Source organism: Teleopsis dalmanni, chromosome 1, assembly GCF_002237135.1.
Source record: "Teleopsis dalmanni isolate 2A chromosome 1, ASM223713v2, whole genome shotgun sequence".
Classification (NCBI taxonomy): domain Eukaryota; kingdom Metazoa; phylum Arthropoda; class Insecta; order Diptera; family Diopsidae; genus Teleopsis; species Teleopsis dalmanni.
Genome location: NC_051846.1, coordinates 163,547,936 through 163,569,737, shown reverse-complemented (window position 1 = coordinate 163,569,737; position 21,802 = coordinate 163,547,936). Strand labels below are relative to the sequence as shown.

General features: G+C 26.8%; 3 protein-coding genes across 4 annotated transcripts; 1 reads left to right on the top strand and 2 right to left on the bottom strand.

Moving 5' to 3' along the window:
• Window positions 1-66: 66 nt before the first annotated feature.
• On the bottom strand, window positions 67-444 carry LOC119669274 (small integral membrane protein 20). The gene has a single exon (XM_038079105.1). The coding sequence runs from the start codon at window positions 339-341 to the stop codon at window positions 132-134; it is 210 nt and encodes a 69-aa protein (XP_037935033.1). The 5' UTR covers window positions 342-444; the 3' UTR covers window positions 67-131.
• Window positions 445-896: 452 nt separating this feature from the next.
• LOC119669791 (putative uncharacterized protein DDB_G0282133) lies at window positions 897-5,924 on the bottom strand. 2 transcript variants are annotated; one of them, XM_038079810.1, is made up of 8 exons: window positions 5,650-5,924; window positions 5,436-5,558; window positions 2,645-5,314; window positions 2,503-2,581; window positions 2,269-2,450; window positions 1,651-2,211; window positions 1,096-1,568; window positions 897-1,029 (listed from the first exon to the last, which is right to left on the bottom strand). In XM_038079810.1, exons 1-8 carry the CDS (start codon window positions 5,840-5,842, stop codon window positions 931-933), a joined length of 4,380 nt encoding a protein of 1,459 aa, XP_037935738.1. In that variant the 5' UTR covers window positions 5,843-5,924; the 3' UTR covers window positions 897-930. The 2 variants fall into 2 exon arrangements, with proteins under 2 accessions (XP_037935738.1, XP_037935739.1); XM_038079811.1 differs by having other exon boundaries at window positions 1,651-2,202.
• Window positions 5,925-16,008: 10,084 nt separating this feature from the next.
• On the top strand, window positions 16,009-18,988 carry LOC119670269 (glycine-rich cell wall structural protein 1.0-like). The gene is made up of 2 exons (XM_038080464.1): window positions 16,009-16,088; window positions 18,464-18,988. The coding sequence occupies exons 1-2, from the start codon at window positions 16,083-16,085 to the stop codon at window positions 18,986-18,988; spliced, it is 531 nt and encodes a 176-aa protein (XP_037936392.1). The 5' UTR covers window positions 16,009-16,082.
• The last annotated feature ends 2,814 nt before the right edge of the window (window positions 18,989-21,802 follow it).

Genomic DNA, 21,802 nt, shown 5'->3' with positions numbered 1-21,802 from the left:
TATATTTAACCAAACGTTTATTAATATATATACGCCTAATACTTATTCAACAAAACATTATGCAACTTATTTAGTGTCAATGTAACACAAACGACATTTATTTAAATTAACTACTTAAAACATTTTATGTATTATTTCCTGCCAAAGGGATCAGACCACACTTTCATGTTTCCTGGCTGTATCGCTTCTTGATTTACTCCAGCCCTATTGTGTTTCTGTACTTCTTTATATTTATCTGTGTGTAGCATAGGATCTATGACAACCGGATATATAGCAAGTCCAATTAACCCAACAATTCCTGATATGAAAACTCCATATCGCCAACCTTTCAGAAGTGCCATTATCGCAATTTAAATTATTTAATTATTCCACCTGTATTATGGGCAGAAATGGTTGACTATTTTTGTTACTTTAAAATTTTGACATTAATTTGCCGCAAAAACATATGTACAAATATGCAGAGTTGTATTTTTAAAAGATTTTAAGGAAATAGTTGAAGAGCCTAGAGTTGGTGAATAAAAATTAATATCGTCAACAATTTAGATAACTGTTAATAAATTTTTTTGCTTTATAACACAAATTATTTGTATTTTTGTAATACATTTAAATATACATTAAGTTTAATGATAAAATTTCACATTTATATATATAAAAATATAATAAAGAAATTTTTCTAATATCTCATATAAGATTCTGGTAGTAACGGTACTCCTTAAGCCCTAGATTTTGAGTGCCACCAAATTATATTAGATCGTATATTTATAAATAAAATAAATACACGTTAAAACACATAAAAATTTGAATTTTATTAAAAAATAAACATATCAAAAAATAATTTTAATTTGAAATTTAAATTACGAAATAAAACTTATGAAAAGAATTTTTATATATTGCAAAGTAATAAATTCTCCAAAACAATAATTTTAATATTTATAAATTTCTGTTAAACTTCAGTTTATCAGCACCAATTGAACCTCTAACACCTTTTTGTATTCCACGGGCATTATCAGTTATAGTTTTATTTCCAATCTGAAATAAAATAAAAACAATGAAGGGGTTATTAAATGGTTAATAATTATAACAAAAAATAAAAACCTTTTTATTTAATATCTGATTGGTAGCAGGAACATTCTGCGGTTTCCGTTTCTTTACTAAAAGGCTAGTGTCCAGCGTTTGTCTATATTTACTCATGTCATTTTCAAACTTGAACTCTTGAATAGCGCAATTTCCAGTTGAATTTTTATTGTGGTTTAATCTCTTTTGTAGAGGACTTAAATTAATGTTTGCTTCCGGTTTACTAACTCCTACAGTGTTGTTAAACTTAAGCTTTGCATTACTGTTGACATTGGGTTTATTGAATTCTGTTATATTATCAATTCGTTTATTGGGAACTGGTTTTTTTGATATCTCTGTTGTAGGTTGTTGAGTTCTAACTCTTGGTACACGAGTTTCTATTTTTGGAGAGTTGTCAAATTGTTTTTCTCTAACTATATTTGCCATTTTGATATAAGCTGAATTGTACGTAGAGGGGCTTCCCACCTTCGGGATTGTTGCTTTTAATGCTTTGTCTAAAATAAATTAATTATACATATATTTCAATACTCAGTTTAAGATTTTTGAATTTTAGTTTAGCGCTAATATACAGATTACCTAAAGTGTTTGTGGTTTTTGCTGCGCTTTTAAAACCTGGTGGTTTTGCGTAACTTGCTCCACCGTACGAGTTCTTATTCAGTACTTTATTCTTGGATACATGTTCACTTTGTTGATTGGTGATTGTTTTATGTTGGTTATTTTTGATGTTAGTGTCTGATATGATGCTTTTATTTTCTATAGCAATTTTAGCAAAGTCTATATCACTGTCTGAGTCAGAGACAACAGAATCAGATTCATTACTTCCATACTCCATTTTGGGAATTGCATATAGTACGTTATCCTTTTGTTTTTTCTGTACTGCTTTTGCTAAAATTGATTTTTTAATTTTCTCACTTTGAGTTATATCTCGCGCAACCATATCAGAATTAGAATAAAGTATTTGTTCCTGATTACCAGGTTGCTCTTCAATAGGTTTTGCGCGCGCTTTGTTGCTTTCCCCCGATTTATATAAATCATGACGTTTAAGAATTGCTCCATTAGAAATATTTCCTATTTCCGACTTTTCTTTATTAATTGTAGAAATTGCTTCAATGTCTTCATAGATAGTATCTATTTGTTCTATTTAGAATTTATGAAAAATTTAAACTATAGCTTACATAAGTTAAATTATCTAACCTTGGTCATTATTATTATTGCCATTATTGATAACAATATCGGTATCACTTAAATCCGATTTAATTTCAAAATTTTCTTTTATGATTTTGCTATAATATTTTTGTATATCAGTATCACTATTTTCGTTTTCTAATTCTAATTTGCTTCTAACATTTTCTTTTTTTTTAAATTGAGTGACAATACTACAAATAATTCAATTGTTTTATTGTTATTAAAATATTTATTTTTACAAACCTCCTGCAAATATTTTCATAATCAGTTTCATCTTCTGAATTAAATTCTTCTGGACATATTTTAGGACTACTATTTTTTTCTATGTTTTATTAAATTAAAATAAATTTTATTATTCACATCTATTTATTTTTTATTAACTTACCATTTGTAAAAGAACTTATGCTATTGGTTTCAGGAACCATTTTTTTAATACTATCTTTAATATCGGTAGTACATGTTTCAGCATTATTTGTAATAATACATTTTGTATCTGACTTAGGTTCAGTACTGGATTTAGGGTTGGTAGGAGAGTCCCGTTTAAATATAGCAACTACATTGTAATTGTTATTAGCATTCATTTGTTCAGATTTTTTAAGATGTGAGTTTATTTTCTCACATTCGTCCAATATTTCTGTTTGAGATTCGCTTCCGTGCTCAGAGCTTACTTCAAAATCTGCTTCTATGCTTCTGATTTTAATATTAGAAGATCTTGAATCATATCTATTTTTAAGATTTAATTTTTCACGAAATTTATACGCTTTCTTCTCACTGTTTTGATTTTTGTTTTTACTTTCAATTTCATTTTCAGATTCAGAGCTAACACCAATACTGTTTGATGGTAAAAGTGATTTTTTGGGATAATCTAAGTCCATCATATTGTCCACATTACGTTTAAATTGTTGAATAATTTCATCATGAATTTCAAATCCAGAAAAAGCATGATTTGTAATATTACCTTGGATTTTATATGCTTCTTCGTTATCAGATCCAGCGCTCTTTCGATTATTGCCTTCATTTTCTATAACATTTCCAGAATTATTGTTTAGTTTCTGATCACATGTATCTTTAGATGTCTGCTTTAAAACTGATTTATTCTTAAAAGTATAATCTGTTTTTAGATCTGGCTTCAACTGTTTGGCGATTTCATTCTCATTTATTGAACTGAAAGCAACGTGTTGTGTAGCACTATTTTGACTCCTTTGTTTATTATCAACATTATTTTCAGAATCAGTATTGACACCTATTACCGGTCTCACGTTCGGTGTTCGTTTCAAAAGCATTTTATTTTTATAATCAGCGTTAGTGTCCAATTTTTGTTTAAGTTGTTTAATAATTTCATCTCCACTTTCTGAATTCGGCTGTAACGCATTATTTTGTCTCTTGCCTTTACTACATAATCCATTTTCAGAGTTATTGCTTAAATTCATGACTGATGGTGTTTGTGGAGTTTTCTTTGAAACTGAACTACCCTTATTTTTTAAATTAGTTTTCGCATCTAGATTTTGTTTAAGTTGGTTTATGAATTCTTCTTCACTTTCTGATTTATAAGTACGTTGTTTTATGATTTCATTCCAACATTCTGAATCGGAAGAAACTTGCTCTGAAACATTATTTTGACGCTTGACTTTACTTCCAACATTATTTTCAGATACACCCTTAACTGATGATGTCTGTAAGGCCTGTTTTGAAACTGATTTAGTGTTATTTTTTTTATTAGTTTTCGAAGTCAGATTTGGTTTAGGTGGATTAAATTCCTCTTCATTTTCTGATTTGGTATTAATTTGCTTGGATTTGAGTTTTTGGTTTAGATGTTTATTTTTAAAATTTCGGTGAATATCTGTGATTGATAAACTTTGTTCTACCTGGTTTAAGCCCCATTTATTTTTATTTGTGGAACCTGTTGGGTGATCAAACTTTTGTTTAATTTGTTGATCAATTCCATTATCACTTTCGAAATCAGAAGAAACGAAGTCCTCATTTCTATTTTGATGCATTTCTTTAGTTTTAACGGATTCTGTTATATCTGAGCGAACACCGTGTTTCAAAACTGATTTATTTTTATCATTAAAATCAGTTTTTGAACTATATTTTTGTTTCAGTTGTTTAATAAATTCGTCTTCACTTTCTTCGGGTTCAGAATTTATTTGCATATGCTCGATGTGTTTTGGATTTTTGGAGTTTTTTCCAATAATTCCAATATTAGAATTATTATCCGTGTTAAACGAAGTTTGCGGTATTTCATTGAATGACTTTTTCTTATAAGGATGGTCAGTTTCATTATTTCGATTTTGTATAACTTGTTTTTTGTCTACAGTAATTCTTTCGTCTTCACTCTCTGACTCAGAAGAAACGTGCTTATATTTATGTTTATATGAGCGCCTTTTATTCATTATTGGAGATTGATTTTGGTTTTTTGTAAGGATAGTTTTAGTGCTATAATCTAAAGCTGAAATAGGTACTTCATTTCGTTGACTATCTGATATATTACTATATAATTGGTCTTTGTTTAGGGTTTTTTTATTTAGCTTTTGTTCTGATAACGTAGTTTTCTGAATTTTCATTTCATCGCTGGATGTATTGCTTTTATGTTTAGTATTTTTTTGCTCATCATCTGAATAATTGTCATCACTTAATTCAGTGTTTGACTGATCTGATTGTGGACTAACATTATAATTATCAAGTGATGAAGATGAATTCGTAGACTTTAGCCTGACATTCTTTGAAAAATTACTTTCGTTTCGATCATCATTCTTAGCAATATGTATTTTCTTAGCTACAGATAACTCATGAAATTGATTTGTTGAGATATTTACTGGAGAAGTAGAAGCATTACTTTTATTTGTCACATTTTTGAAAGTGGCTGTCGTAGGTACAGTAGTTGATGAATTACATTTCTCTTTAACAGAAGATTCCTCACTTGAAACATCGGTTTCATATTGTTTGAAGATTTTCGCAAATTCTTTATCTGCAGATCCCAACTCTAATTTACTTATAACACATGGTTTAGATGATATTTTTTTATGAACCTGAGAGTCCTTACCAAGTTTTGGTACTTGTTTTATAAAAATTAAAATAAAAAAATTTATAAAATGTGATTTTTAACAAATTAATTATGTAATAAATAAGTTGAGAGTAATATAAATATTTACAAAAAAAAAACACTATTTATATACCTTCTTGTTTTTTAATAGCCTCTTTGCTTACTGAAGGTTTTACTTCAGTGTTTTCTAATGAATTGAGATTTTTTACAGTTGTATGGTCTTTATCGAAGTCGTACAAATAATTAAAGCTATTATCTGGAAAAACAACATAGCAGTATATAACAGTATATAGTATATAATATAAATTTGTATAGAACAATACTATATGTTTTCTATATATGCTTACCATCCATATCAGTAACGATATTATCACTATTTTCTGAGTTATCACTTTTATAAGTTTTAGATCCAAGATATGACTGTCCTGTATCACCTGGACTTTTGGCTAACATTGATAAACTGTTTAAACGTCGGACATTCGATTTTGCAAACACTTTAAACTTAGATTTATTTTTATGATATTTTTCCTTTTTCGACATTGTGACGAAATGCAAATCAAAGATATCTTGAAAGAAATTAGTGCAAGAACTGTATTGTCAAAGTTATAAATATTTATATTTATTAATATTTTTATTTACTTTCTTTTCTGTATATGTTTAATTTAAAAATATTATTAAAACATCAGTTGTTACTAGATATAAAGAATAATTTTAATTATTAAAGTACGTTAACTTCTATTACTCGAATTTTCTATAACTCAAACTAAATAGAGTACGATAGGGTTTAGAGAGCAAGTTACATATACAGTTCTTTAATTTGAAGTCTACATAAGTCGAATCTTTTCTTTGCAAAATGGTTTTATTTTTATTATTAGCACAAGCCTAATAATAAGTTACTGCCTCATTTTAGAAATAGTAGATTTGTATTTTAACTAAGAAAATTAGTATAAATATGTATTTTTATTTATTGTAGTTTCTTAACCACACTTATTTTTATTTGAAAGTATAAGGAAATGATTTAAGAAAAGAGAATTTATTAATTATTTTGTTTTATTAAGAACAAATGTAAAATATTATAAATTATTAAGCTTACTTTCTGCTTAAAAAGTATCCGGATTTTGTTAACTAGTCTTTAAGTAATAGAACTTTTTCAAAAAATTTACAGCAGCTGTTAATGTGAAACTACCTCAAGTACGTTTAGCGATTTTTTGACCAAACACGGCACCACTGTCATCGCTCAGGCACCATATTCGCCAGATCTGGATCCGTGCGATTTTTTCCTGTTCCCGATACTCAAATTGTCCCTTCGTGGTAAGCGTTTTGAGTCGATTGAATCGGTAAAAGAGAATTCGCCGAAGGAACTAAAAGCCATACCTTCACGGCCCTACAAAAAGTGTATGGAAGATTGGGTTAAGCGTTGGTATATGTGTATCGCTTCAGAAGGAGCATATTTTAAAGAAGATAAAATAAATTTGGAATAAAATTTAAATATGTTTGTTTTATTTACAAAATCCGAGTACTTTTTGAGCAGAAGGTATAATACGTAGAAAATAACTGGAGAATGTGAAATTCTACAAACCAATAACCCTTCTACCTATAGTCATCAAAGGTCTACGAAAAGATATAAGTTACCATTAAGTTATAAATCTCAAATAAAGAAATAACATCTATTCAAGCAATTCAATTTAGATTAGGGATTTGCATTATGTACACTTTTTACAGTTAATCTACAAAAAATAATCAACATTTAAATAGCAACCTTCGCCGATGCCGATGGTATTTACGTTTCAGATAAACTCAAATACCATTTCCATTTATCTGTAGAATGGTTTTATTGATATAAAAAAATGAGGCAAACATGACCACCTCACTGCAATTAAATATTCCTATCCTCTAGTAAGTTAACCATAGAGGATAGCGCTGAATATTTAGGAATTCACTTAGACACACAAATAAGATGTTGAAAATACATATTTTCTAAAAGAAAATAACGTGGTGAACACACCCGACTAAAATTTATCGGCTATTATCCTTGGAAAATAAACTACTTATATATAAAATCATTATAAAATTTATATGTAAAGATTCATATTGTGGAAAGTCGAATATAGTCATCAATCAATATTTCCAATTAAAAGTCTGTGGAACAAATATCGACGCACTCCGATCTGACACTTTAATATGATTTATCTGACACACTAATATGATTTATCACACTCATCTTCAAGACCATCTTTACACTCTAGCAAAGAAGTTACCCCAGCTTGCTATATGACTATTTTCCACAAATGTGAAAATACTCTAATCAGTAATCTAGTAAATTTTTGCCAAATTTCGCTATAAGCTTGCTATTGCTTGACACACTTCTTGTCTAGAGTTGAACGTTAGAATGGAGATAAAATTGAAACTAACCAAGAAATGCACGTGCAGAAGTTATAGACCCCTATACCAGAATCTTGCTTTTTGCAGTTACTAAGACCACTGTATTTCAAGGAGAACTGCACACCATCTTTCAAATTTCAAAGGTGCCTACTTTTAAATTTGTGTTTACACAGTTAACCAATGAAGACAATGAAATTTTCGGTGCATTGCCACGATGCAAAGTCGTGTTACCCAGCTAAAAATAGATAAGTGTTTGTTATGCGCCTGATTACATTGAAATTGCTAATAATGAACAGTAGATTAGTTGTACAAAAATTGGTTCAGGTATGCAGTTGGGCGGATCAGAGTCTTTATACATCTATAATTAAAGCTCTCATGAACGATTTGTATACCTACTTATTTTTAAATTTCAAGTACCCATCAAGTGAAGGACTTGGCCGTCAGTGAAACAGTGTTGGGATTGTCAAAGATTTAATTCAGCAGTTATCGATCTCAGCAATAAGAAACAATCTAGTCAAGGCGCAAAGAGGGGTTTTGAAAAAACATCGTAGTTAATAGAGAGTAAAAGTGCTCAGGTGCACTGACTCAACTAGCCTCAACATAATAATTAATGATCTTTGTTTTAATCTTTGTCTAAAAATGAATAAGTGTTTTCGTCCAAATCTGTTTGACTATCTGACTTGGTTGTTGTTCATGGGGAAGATATTGAAGCGAGTATTCTTGATATTGTTGGTATAATATTCCGTAAAATCCATTCAACTTGTTTTGTTCAATCGAAAGATTTTGACTCTGTTTTCTTATTATTATTTCCAATTATTGGGCATTTGATGATAATATTGTATTATAAACATTTAATTCTTATATATTATATATATATATATATATATATATATATATATATAATATATATATATATATATATATATACATATAAAGTATATATATTAGTATATAAAAATATATGTAGTCAATGTTTCATTTAATTATTTTAATAAATTATATTGAGGTTTTTTTCTATTGTGGTTTTATTTTTTCCTTATGTGTTATTTATGTTTAAAAATTGTAAATAATTTGTGTTTTACTGATATATAAATTTTTTTTTATATCCGAAATTGTAAAAATTGCAATAAAAAGAAAATTTATATATATCATAAAAACACTCATAACACTTAAAATGTAAATATATTATTATTACAATATATGGGAACAATAGTTAAAATGTGTCTGTGGTATGCAAAAATTGAGCTATGTATTCACTTCATATTGTTTAGTAAAAACAATGCACTTTCATATGTAATTTTCTTTAGTACAGTAGAGTAATATGCAGACAAACTATATTGTATTTTAGTTGCTAATTTTCCAATACTAAGTGAATAAGTTAAAAGTTTTTACATAATTCGGAAATTACAATCGCATAATCCCTTCTTCACGTGCTGCATATTCAAATATTTCTTCATAGGTTTAAGCTGAGCCATCTCAAAAAGTCATCTGCGATGTACTTTGCGTTTTATGAAAGCTCAAAAAATGATTCATCGTTACTATTGCAGATAAAATGAATTTTTTTAAATTTATTTATAAAATTGAAATTACTTTAAAGTGAGACTTGAGCTAAAGCAGTTTTTCTTTAATAAGTAATATTCCTTAAGGGTATATTAAATAATATGTACAATCATTTCCTGTAGTAAAATTTAAGTACAGTCAAACTTCCATAACTCGAGGTACCATTTTGCACTTATGGAGACTTCGAGTTAGAGAATTTTTTTATGTTTTTTTTATTTAAAAAAAATCTAGAATTACATTTTAAAATATTTATTTATTTATTTGAAATTAAATACAGCACAGAAGTTACAGTGAAGTAAAATATACACAAATTAGAGTTTGTGATTTTTGTTACTTTCAGTAAAAAGAGATTCCAATTTATTCAAAGCCTTATAGTGAACATTTGTTGGAGTATCATTTGTTTGTAAATAAAAATTTAAAATTTTGAATGATTCTTCTACTTTATTCTTGGAAGTCTGATGAACAATTTCATCCATGGAACCTTCATTATCACTTTTCGTCGCGCTTGGAATCGGTTCCACTAATTCAGAGCGATAATGCTTAATAATATCGTTATATGTAGGAAAGTTTGATGTACAAATTTCTTTGTCAAGCTTAATATAATCGTTGAGTAGTATTGGAAGTTATCTTATTTACTTTAAACCACGCGTCATAATTTTGATCCATTAAATCACGGTCTTCATCAATGTTAATCAAACAAACTAAAGGAATGTAATTCTGTTTGGATTGGCCAAATCCAGACTTTTTAAAGCAGTGCACTATCGTTTGACTACTTACATCAATATCTTAGGCTTTTCTTACTTGATTTATGCAATCCATCAGTATAATATCCTGACTTTTGTAGGCTTCTATACGCTTTAGTGCTTCTTTTACGATTCTGTTGCAATATGTTAGTTACACTTAAAATTTTGAATTAGTCCCAGATCAAGCGGTTGCAGTTTAGAGGTCATATTCGGAGCAACATAAGAAAGAATAAATTAAACATTTGTTTTGGAAAAAGGAACTTCCCCTAACACCAAAATTGATTCATACTTTAAACAAAAATTTAACTTACAGAATACACTTTCCTATATTCCTATTGGCACGTCACAATATTTTTATTCGAGTTATAGAGAAATTTGAGTTATAAAGGTTCGCGTTATGGAAGTTTGACTGCAGTATATATATTATTTTATATCTAAACAAAAGATTTAATGTAGAAATATTACAATTACTTTTAGTTTTAATAAAATATTTAAGTAGATAATTAATTATTGATTAAAAGATGTAAAGTGTAATTATTTGAAATGAGTACTTCAAATTTTTTTTCTAAGAAAATAAGATATAATTCTTGAGAAATATATAAATATAGAAATATATAAATATGTAATATACAAATGTATATTTATAACATAGAAATATGTAAATTTTTTTTAATTTCATTTTTGTTTTTGTAAGTACTTTGTTGCTAACAACATTTTATTAGCGATAAAAATGAATAATTTTTTAGTAATTAAAACTTTATCTTTATACATATACTAAAAATAAAGTAAATGTATATAATTTATGGTAGGCATAAAATTTGTAATATAAACTTATTAGTAATTAAAAAATGTTTTGTTTTTTATAGAAAATAAATAATAGAAAATACAAAGTTTTAAGATTATTTTGTACTTATGTTTGTTTACAATGTTTTAAAAGACTAAAAAATATTTTATGTATTTTTAATAATAATTATGCCAGATAAATGTTTTTTTCATTTTTAATTTTTTGTTTTTCATATTTAAGTTTTTCAAACAATGTAGTATCTAAAAAAATATTTTATTTTAATTTTTTGTTAAATAAAAATAGAATATGTAAACAGTGGTGTGTTTAACATTTTTGTATAAGGCAAATAAAAAAAATTTAATTTTGTCTCGTCGAAACTGACGCTTTTTATGACGAGAAGAAACTTTTTAAAAATTAGAATGGTTCGAATAGAAATGAAAAAAACAACAACAAAAATTTGAGTTAATTTATTAAAATGTGATCTTAAGAAATATCCGAATTTTTTTAAATTAGCTTATAGTCCGCATGTAATTTGTTTAAACTGCAAGTTCAATAGATTAGATTAGATTAGATTTTAAAACGGGTTGGGAACTTGTTACCACGTCACTGTATCTTTTGAGGATTATTGTGACATACCCACTTTAGTTTCATAGACAAATAGCAGTTAAAAACGTCGTTATGTCCTTTGGAGAGATGTTGCCTAAATTCGTTATAAGTGGATAGGCAGTGGATAAATACCGAAGTCTGAGTCTGACGAGACTCTCATAGTGACACAAAATGAGTTTTGCTGTTTCATCTTCTTCGCAACAAAGACTGCAGCTATCGTCTCTAGTAATAGCTAGGTTCCACAGATGCTTTTTAATTTCGCAATGCTGAGTGAGAAACCCTATGACAAGTTGGATGCCACTTCTGTTCAGCATAAGTAGCGCCCTAGTTCTGATGCTTTTGATCGATACGACATGGAAAGTATTATCCCAATCAGTCTGAGCTGCTCTTTTCAGTCAGATAGTTTGCCATATTCACATTGATAGGTGTAAGCATAACATTGTTATAAGTTATCATTGAGATATCTACAATTTATTGCAACTCTATCCGAAAAATTTAAAATCTTTTGCACACATATAAATAATAAATAATATGATTAATATTGTATAATAATAATAAAAATAATAAAAATATTGTTATTTTTTTATTTAAATCCTTAAATTTTTTATAATGAGCTATTTCGGTATTATTTTTATTTCGGCTTTCACTAAAATATATAATTTGTTCACATAATTTCTTTTCATTATAATTATATATAGTATAAATCATCTTATATAATAAAATTTAATGAAGCACTAAAACAATATTTTATTTAATCTAAAATTTAATAGCCTAATACAATATAAAAAAGTACTTAAAAAAGTATTTTTATATTCGAGTAGTTAAATCCACCATTGAATACATCAACAGTTGTTTATTTTGACCCGCTGTCCTAATCTTCTGCGAATATATAAATATGAAAAGCCATAGCTATAAAAAAAACTGGTAACAAGCTTCCTACTTAATCGGAAAGTTAGACGGTCTTTTAGACGTTTTTAAATATCGATTGTTTCGATTGTTTTAACCCGAAATTCAACAAACTGCTTCTGCACATGGTGCATCTGCGGCAGATGCAGTATTGTTTACACTAAATCCAGTTTCTGAGCAATGGACGTCGTCGGCATAAGGCCTTTTTAAAGCATAAAAATTATTTATAATTTTTAATGTGTGTGAAAAATCAAATTTCATATTAAAATCTTTGTTTCCTACACGAAATGGCTAAGTATGCAAAATTTAATATATAATACAAAAAAAAAAAATCAACATTAAATATTCGCTTCACTGATGTAATTATGTTGTACACGATCACAAATGTCTGCGGAAAAATGATCTTGGAATCGATGGAAGACTCACTTAATGATGTTTGCAGTAAAGTTTTCTTGCAATAAATTAACATTTAAATAGTTTGCTAACCAAAAAATAGTCTAATGATTAATTTCATTAGGCAAGCATAATGATGAATTAACATTTTCGGAATTTTCGGAATTTTCCTTAAAATATTGTATTGTATTTTTACTAATCATAAGGGCTTGATAAACATTTTATGTGTTAATAACAAAATATTATTTTGTTAAACATAAAAATTATATTTTACAAAATTGAATATTTTTAATTGAACATTTCTTTAGAGCAAAAGTAATATACATATATTTGAAAACTGGTATATGTGTAAGATAAAAAAATATTTATTGAAGACATCAGATTTATGCAGCCAAGATCTTAGCTGTATGTACATGCATCGGTTTTTAACCTTTTGACTTTTATAGATTTTAGAAGACACGAAAAGAGGATTTACTTATTCGTATATATTATATGCAGTTAAAAATATTTAACACCTACTCATAATAACATAAAAAATTTAATTTAATTTAAATAATCAGTATTTAAAATAGTGGCCGTGAGAGAGTTCGATTAAATTGAGGTAAAGTAAGGATTTTTTTTTGAAATTTCCTAAGGATTTTTTGCACTGCACTTATGTAAATATTTATTTTTTTATTTATTGCACTTATTCATTATTTTTGGTTGAAAGTTTTCAAATTTATTTATTAAAAATTTATTAATTTACCTAATTTTTATATAATTTACCCTACTCGAAATTCTCGTAAATACCAATATTCGCTGCCATATCGACATAATTTACTATTTCCCTCAATTAACCATCAAATCACTCGAACTTTCACACGGCCTAAGTAAAGACTGGTTAAAATTTATATTTGATATGAATTTGAGTAAGTAAAAAAATTAAATATCTAGGCTACGAAACAGGTTGCATAAAACAATTCACAGTTTAAGTAAAGTTACTAACTCTGCTAAAAAAAATGAAGTTTATTAATATCGTAATAACTATACAGAGTTTAATATTAAGTTCAAAAATATTATGCTATACAATAATATTATTTACACATTAGTAATATATGCAGATCAATGTGTTCCTCATTAAAAAATGATTAGAAAAGTTATAAAGTAATCAATTTTCATTTAATGAATAATTAAAGCATACACGTCAGGCAGGTTATATATTGCCTCACTTAATACGCTACGCTTCACATCCATTACGAAGTATACCCACCTTTGTCCATTCTCCTAAGCATTTATTACCTATCTTAGCTCATAGTATTAGTGATTCATAGCGTTTGAGTGGCTGGAGTAGACTATAATTCGAATAATGGGATTGTACACATTTAAAGTTTGAAGATGCTTTATGTTTCATTTCTTTCAAATTTTTAACGTCCTCTGGTTTATCGCTAATAAATCAATATCAGCGACTTGAATATAGATTAACGAACTATACAAATAATTATTATTATATAACACTACAAACCTCATACATCAAGAAAGAGATCATTACACTTGTTGAGAGATATATATATACAAATGCTAAAGCAATCTGTGTAGTAGACAATTCCAATGAGGCTAGATGACATACACAGTATAAGGATTAAAAATGCAGCACTATGTTTACTTTAAATTTATAAATCTATGAATTGGCTGTATATATAGTTTATTATTATTATGAATATTTTCTAGACTTTTAATATCTTTTAGTAATTTATGATAAAATAATTTACGATAAAATATTGTATTAGAGCTACTATCATTATTGTTCACTTCCTCTAGTGGGGCATAGGGCCTCGTTGGGGCTATATGTATATAAATATGTATATATTAATATTTATTATTGATATTGAGTTTTATTAAAATTTGAAAAATTTATGGCGAACGAATTATAAACAAAATTTTATCTATAAATTTTATCTATAAATGTATTATGGCGATATGCACATAAATATGTAAGTCTTAATGTTTTTTATTGGTATTTAGTTTTAATAAAATTCATAAAATTTATGGCCAACGAATTATGAATGAAATATTAATTTATTATTTAAAAATAAAATATTAATTATTATTACATAAAATAAAATATTTTAAATAAAATTCAACTAAATTTTTTTTAGAAATATACCTATTTTTATTGTTAGAAATAAATTTGATATAATATATAATAGTAAAAATAAGCATAAGTCTTAATGTGCATTTTTGATATTATATAATACTATGTTATCTAATAAATTACCGGAAAATACTAATTTAATTTAATATCTCTTTTTAGGACTCCAAGAATTGTCTTTAATTTTGTAAATAAATTGATTTATAGGTTTTGAAGTAATTTAAGGTATAATAAGGAAGGAAGTGGGCAAATTTATACAAAAAAAAACCATACAATTATTTTTTTAAAATTTATTTTATAAAATTATAATAAAAGTGAACTATTCGATAATTTTTTTTTTTTGTTTCTGTGTAAGAGATTTATTTGTCTTCTTTGTAGGGATATAAATTTAATAGAAATAATTCGAAAATTAATAATTATAATTGGGAATAATAATTTGGAATTATTTTTAAATTAGTACTTATAGTCTTATATTATGTACTGTATTTATATGCTAATTGATAAATTTTCTTTACTGAGATTTTTTTTTTGCAATAGTTTTATATAATACAATAATTCGACAGTCCTTAAATGACTTAAATTTAAAACTGATTTGCACGTTACTGACTCAATTTCAGACAAAAGTCAATAAAGTCTGAAGTAGCATATAATATTACACAATTTCGAGACTATAATTTATTTTTTTTTTTTGTGTTATGTATGACAATCTCACAAAAACACAAATAATTAATTTTGATTGTGAGATGACTGTGCATCCTATGGAAAATGCACTTTCATTTTCGCGCGTTTATCGTAACTTTGAATTAAAAAAAAAAATAAATGCAAAGAAGCTCCTCTCCTAAAATCCAAATGCATTGACGTGCATACAAAACCGCAGCACTCGTACTAGACTTAATGGACCATTTAGACAACAAAAAAAAAAAAAGATGAGAGAATCACCTATCACTGTAGGGTATGATGACTTTTATGGTAAATATTGTGTAACAATCGCTCAACACAAGAGATGAGTTTTTCTTTTAATTTTCTTTTCTTTGACCAAATGTTGTAGCTAAAACAGAAAAACAGTTTTCCGGTTGTGATGCCAATGGGAAAATGTAAGCGTGTGTTTGGATGTGCACGAAACAAGTGGCATTTTCCAACATCGATATTTCGTATAAAAGAATTGGCAGAGACACAATAGATCGTCAGTACAATAAGTTCGTTTGCTTGGTTTTGTAAAGTATCTACGGATTTTACACATTTTTAGTAGGAGTCCAATATAAGTAATCCTGACTAAAAATGAAAGTATGTGAATATAAGTGAAGTTAAATATTTTTGCATTAGTTTTTTAGTTTTAGTAATCAAGTGATTATAATAATATATATGCAAAGAAATATAGATAAATATTTATATATTGTTCTCATATAAAGAACTTAAAAATCAATAAAACTTTACAATTGAAATAATAAAAATGTGAATAATACATATAAATTCAAATATAAACGTAATGATGATAAAAAACTGTGACTTTATATGTAACTCGTGACAGAAGTTGTAATATATATAATATATAAAAAAAAATTAATGTGGTTTTTAATATAAAAAGGAGCTCATAAAATCCTTTGAAGTTCTATATCCATATTGATTTATTATTGTTGAAATAGTTTTTTAGTTAACTAAATGTTAGTCGACTGCAAAATTATATGTAAATCATAGATATCAAATGGGATCAGTTATTATTTCACAGAAGTCGTTACACTCAAAGGTTTAGCTTAATAATATGATGCCCCAGTGCCACTGATAATATTTATTTATAAATAAAGAATATAAAATATAATACATTTAAGTAAAATATATAGCAATCTGAAAACACTAATTTATAAAACTAAAATAATCGTAGATACCAATAGCTGGCTATTCTTAGATACACGAGTTTTATAAGAATTTTTTTAAAATTTTAAAAATAAAATATTAAATATTTCAATTTATTATTAGTTCAATTTTTAAAATTATTATATATAAAATGGTTAAGTCTATATATTATATACACTTAGGCAAAAAAATGTTTTTAAATTTTCTTGTTCTTCTATTTGTAATTTTCACATGAAAAATATATTATTAATATTTAAACTTAATAATATACAAAAAATTGAATTGGAGTTCACGTCTTTTTAATAGTGTATTTATTTCTTTAAAAACCATTAATAATTACATTATGATTTGATTTGTTCATAGTTTTTTATATATTGAATTTCAATAATATAAATATTTCTATCCATTTTGAATAATATATATTTGAAAGTATGTATATATAAGAAAAAGGTTTTTTAATTTACAAAATAGATATCATATAAATAAATACTTCCAGTTATATCAGAACTAAAAAACATTAAGTACATACTATTAATATAATCTTGAATTTTGAACTAAAAATTTGTCATATCATATTAATAACTCCCACTAAGAAATTCCAATACCATTAGTAATATTTTGTTTGTAAGGAGTTTGTTAAACTCCTTAAACAGTAATGTGACCTAACATAATTGGCAAGTTACACTATTTTAAATAAATAATAATATAAAATTAATAGTAATAAAACTTTTAAAAACATCTATAAATTCTATAGAAATGTATTTTATTATAACACATATTTGGTCAAATCTTTGAAAAAATTTTATTTTATATGATATGTACAATTATGTTCGACTACTATTTACTATCGTTTAATACGTATTATAAAAGTCGTTATGGTAGTCCTTTTGCACTTTTTATAAGTTCAGGAACTACTAATTATATTAACAAATAAATTGATAAAAAATAGATGCATACATTGAGACCTGAACAGTCAGACATCACAAAATGAATTCGTCTTCTTAAGTTAATCAAGACAAACTTTCCAAAGTTTCTTTTACTTTATCGAAGGTTAAAGAGAGTCTCTTTTAAAGAGAATTCCTTTTACCTTATCGAAGTTTAAACAGACTTCATAAAAGACTTCAGATTAAATCTAACCTTCTAATTTATACTTAAATGTATGTTATATGTTTTATTACATACTTATATATGTAATAAAAAAAATAATTTCATATATTAAGTAAGCAAATTTAATTTTCTATTTTGCATTATTTAATTGATGAGAGAGGGTATGAAAAAGTTTATAAATTTCTTAGTATGTATAGATTTAAACTATTACTGTTAATTACCTTCTTTTAAATGTGGGATTAAAGAACATTGTATCTGCTCGTGCCCTTTGATTGCTTGAGAACGAGACTAGTATCTTCATATGAATTTTATAACCTTGTCAGGCTTAGAAGACTCTCAATGGATAGCATAGTAATGACATCATAGGTCATAATGTATCATTGTTCGTTCTCATAAAAACATAATAATGTATAATGTAGGAATATAAATATAATATATAAAGTTTAATATATAAATATAAAAATAAATTAATAAAATGTAAAAATGATAAAATGGATATTAATATAAAACAAATTTATTTTTTGAATTTTATTTATATATAATTAATAAAACAAATATAAATAACATAAAACATAAATATAATGAAATTTATATATATAAATATTTATTATAAGATTTAGTTAAATAATTTATATAACGTAAAAATTAAAAAAAATGTGTTTCTATATCTTTAAATGATTAATTCTTTGTGTATTTTACAGGCATTTGTGTGCTTGCTAATTATTGGTGTTGCCAGCGTAACTGCTAAGCCTAAACCTGGTGGAGGCTGGTCATCTGGAGGCGGTGGTGGTGGTGGCGGTGGCTGGTCATCTGGTGGCGGCGGTGGAAAAAGCGTACAAGTTATTAAAGTAATCACTGAAAATGGCGGTGGCGGCGGTGGTGGTTGGGATTCAGGTGGCGGAGGCGGTGGATGGTCTTCTGGTGGTGGAGGTGGTGGCTGGTCTGGTGGTGGTGGTGGCGGTGGAGGCGACATCAAAATCATCAAAGTTATAAGCTTGGGAGATAGTGGTGGTGGTGGTGGAGGCTGGTCATCCGGTGGAGGAGGTGGAGGTTGGTCATCTGGTGGTGGAGGCGGTGGTTGGTCTGGTGGTGGTGGAGGCGGCGGTTGGTCTGGTGGTGGCGGAGGAGGTGACACCAAAATTATTAAAATTATTAAATTAGGAGGAGGAGGCGGTGGTGGTGGTGGTGGCGGCGGTGGCTGGCAACCATCAGGTGGCTGGGCTTAAGCCATTTAAAAATCAACTTTATATAAAAGTTTCATGATCTGAAACATATGTACATTAAGTGTAAATATTGTAAATACGAAGAAATTGTTTTTATGTGTAAAAATTGTTAAAGTTTTCGGTTAATTTTTGTTTTAATTTTGTAATAAAATTGTTGTAATTTTAAAAAATAAAAGAAGTTTATTTTCCAGAAATAAATTTTATTTACTGATAATTTATAAATAAAAAGATTTTTTTAGACAATTATTGATTTTTCAATTTTGTTTTTAAATTTCCATTTATATGATATGGTCGAAGTATTTTGTTCAAGAAATGAGATTCAGTTGAAAAACCTCAACAATTAAAATAATTCTGACATTGAAAATGTCTTCAATGCTAAAGGAAAAAGGAAAAAATATAAAATTTTAGATAGGGCTTACAAAGGTAATAAAAAGGAAGTAAGGGAAGGATAGGCCAGGAGAAGCGTACATCACGATAGAGTTCAACCTGTATCAAAGGCAACGAATATAAATACTTTGGTAAGAAGGACTTACAGATCAATTGACTTTTCTTTTCTTATAATTTAATAAAGAGGTTTTTCGAACAGTAGTGAACTACAACAACAAAAATTCATTTTATATTATTTTGATTTATTGAATTTTTGGCTGTCCATACTGCTGTTTCAAGTATTGCCAAATACTCATCATCAGTGGTCTTGGAAATAGTTCTTGTATTTAATTAATTGTAAATAATTTTTTGAGACTGTTAGTACCAGGAATCGAATACATGTCCTCTCAATTTTGAAGCTCAGAGTCAGTGCACCTTAACCAACTGGCCCAAAGCCGTATTTGACATTTATGTTCGCACGTTTTTCTGAAGTTTTATTACTTCGCTGTAAAAGTTTTATTAATAAATTCACTTGCTTTGTTTATATTAGAACGAAATCATAAACCAGCTGTAGAATAATTGAATTAATTAATTCTAATTTTTATTTATTGACATCATTTAATTAATTTGTACTTAATACTGTATTTCAATTAAGTATTTATCACGGAACTATTTACGGGAAAGTGTTCATTTTTTCTACAGATTTCAAGTTGATGATAGCTGAGAATCTATTGTTCTTATATCTTATAACTGTCCGAAGTGTCAATAAAGCATTTTTCTTTGCAATAGGTGTCGATATATTCCAAATACAAAGTTATGGTTCAACAAATGTAATGTGTTGGAAGTACTCTAATGATTGTAACACTATATTTAAGAATTCTACTAATTTATTTTTTTTTATTACTTACTCCAGCAATAGTTTCAAATATTCTGAATTTTCATATTCGTTTTGAAGGTTATACCAGGTTGTTTAAATTTTTCACTTACAATATGTCTTGTCTTATCAATTTTAGCCTGTTTACTGTGGTGTACTGGCATTTCCTTCATTGCGTCTGTTGCTTAATGTTCATTACGTTGTTTGTTATTTTGAATTTGTCTTTTATTTGCCTTTATAAATTTTATCAGAGTACTTCTTTAGTTTGCCTTTCAGTGAAGTCTTGTTTGTAACAAGAAAATGTCAATTATAAAAATTGATTTAAAAACGTTTTTATTTAATTTAATTTATTATGTAAATAAACAAATCATTTTTGTATTCTTTGCCAGACTGATCGATACTAAACTAGTCTGAACGTTGTTTATGTCTCTACTCTCTCGTTATAATAATATTTCATAAAAATTTCATCAAAATCTATTGGATAGTTTCTGCATACATAAGCAAAGAAACAAAAAAATACTCTAAAACTATAACCATTTTTATAAACATATAGAGATATGTAAAACAGTTATGTTGTTAATGACAAACAAACAGTCATTATATTTTTATTCACACGATATTGTAAATTTTCGAACAAAAGTTTCATTTACTAATAAAACTATTAAGTTACTATGAGATTTTTATTGTTTTTTTTTATTGCAAATATCTGGAACTATTAAACGGTTAATTATTAGTTTTGCTTTCGGGTCCAATTTGGAATATTAAGATTAACCCTGAAACCTATCTTTTTGTCACCTAATTTTTGATATGCCAATTTTTATTATAAATTTTATTTTGTGAAATTTAACATAACTGAAATTACATAAACTAATAAAATCATTTTTGCAAAAATTAACTAATACAAATAAAATATGTCTAAATTCATAAATATTTATTTATGCATTTTGGTGAAAGGTTCAGTTCAGTTCAGTTTAGCCATCTATGATGTCGATGCGAAGTGAAGGACACTTCAAAGAGAAATTGGGTTAATAAAATAATCGCACGAGTGCCATAAATTAATTGATAAAATTATAGGGTAACGATTTAAAATAAATTTTTTTTTTGCTATAGATTTATTTACAGTAATAAAAATAATTACTTAATTCGTGCACATCTCCATAAAAATCATAATTTTTTTTTATGATTATATTGATGAGTTATATCAATATACTATAACTTTGTTATAACAAAATAAGTTAAAATGCGAGTAAAAGGAAAATTTCTTAAATTTTAGAAAATTATTGAAAAGTGATGAAAATAAAAAGATATTAAGAAACTATATAAACTTTTTAATTTAATATGGTTTCAATCCAAGTATTTGATATATTGAGAGAACTAAACACTTCTCAACTTTTAAATATTCGAAAGCGACTGAGCATATAAACGTTCTTAACAAGATACAGTAATATCTTCGGAGATAGATATTATAGATCATACCTTGTGAAAAAAAGAACTCTTTGAACTCTACTCGTTTTGAGACCATAGAGGCCATAAGGTAAAAATCGCCACACGAAAATTTTTCGACTTCTTGGTATAGA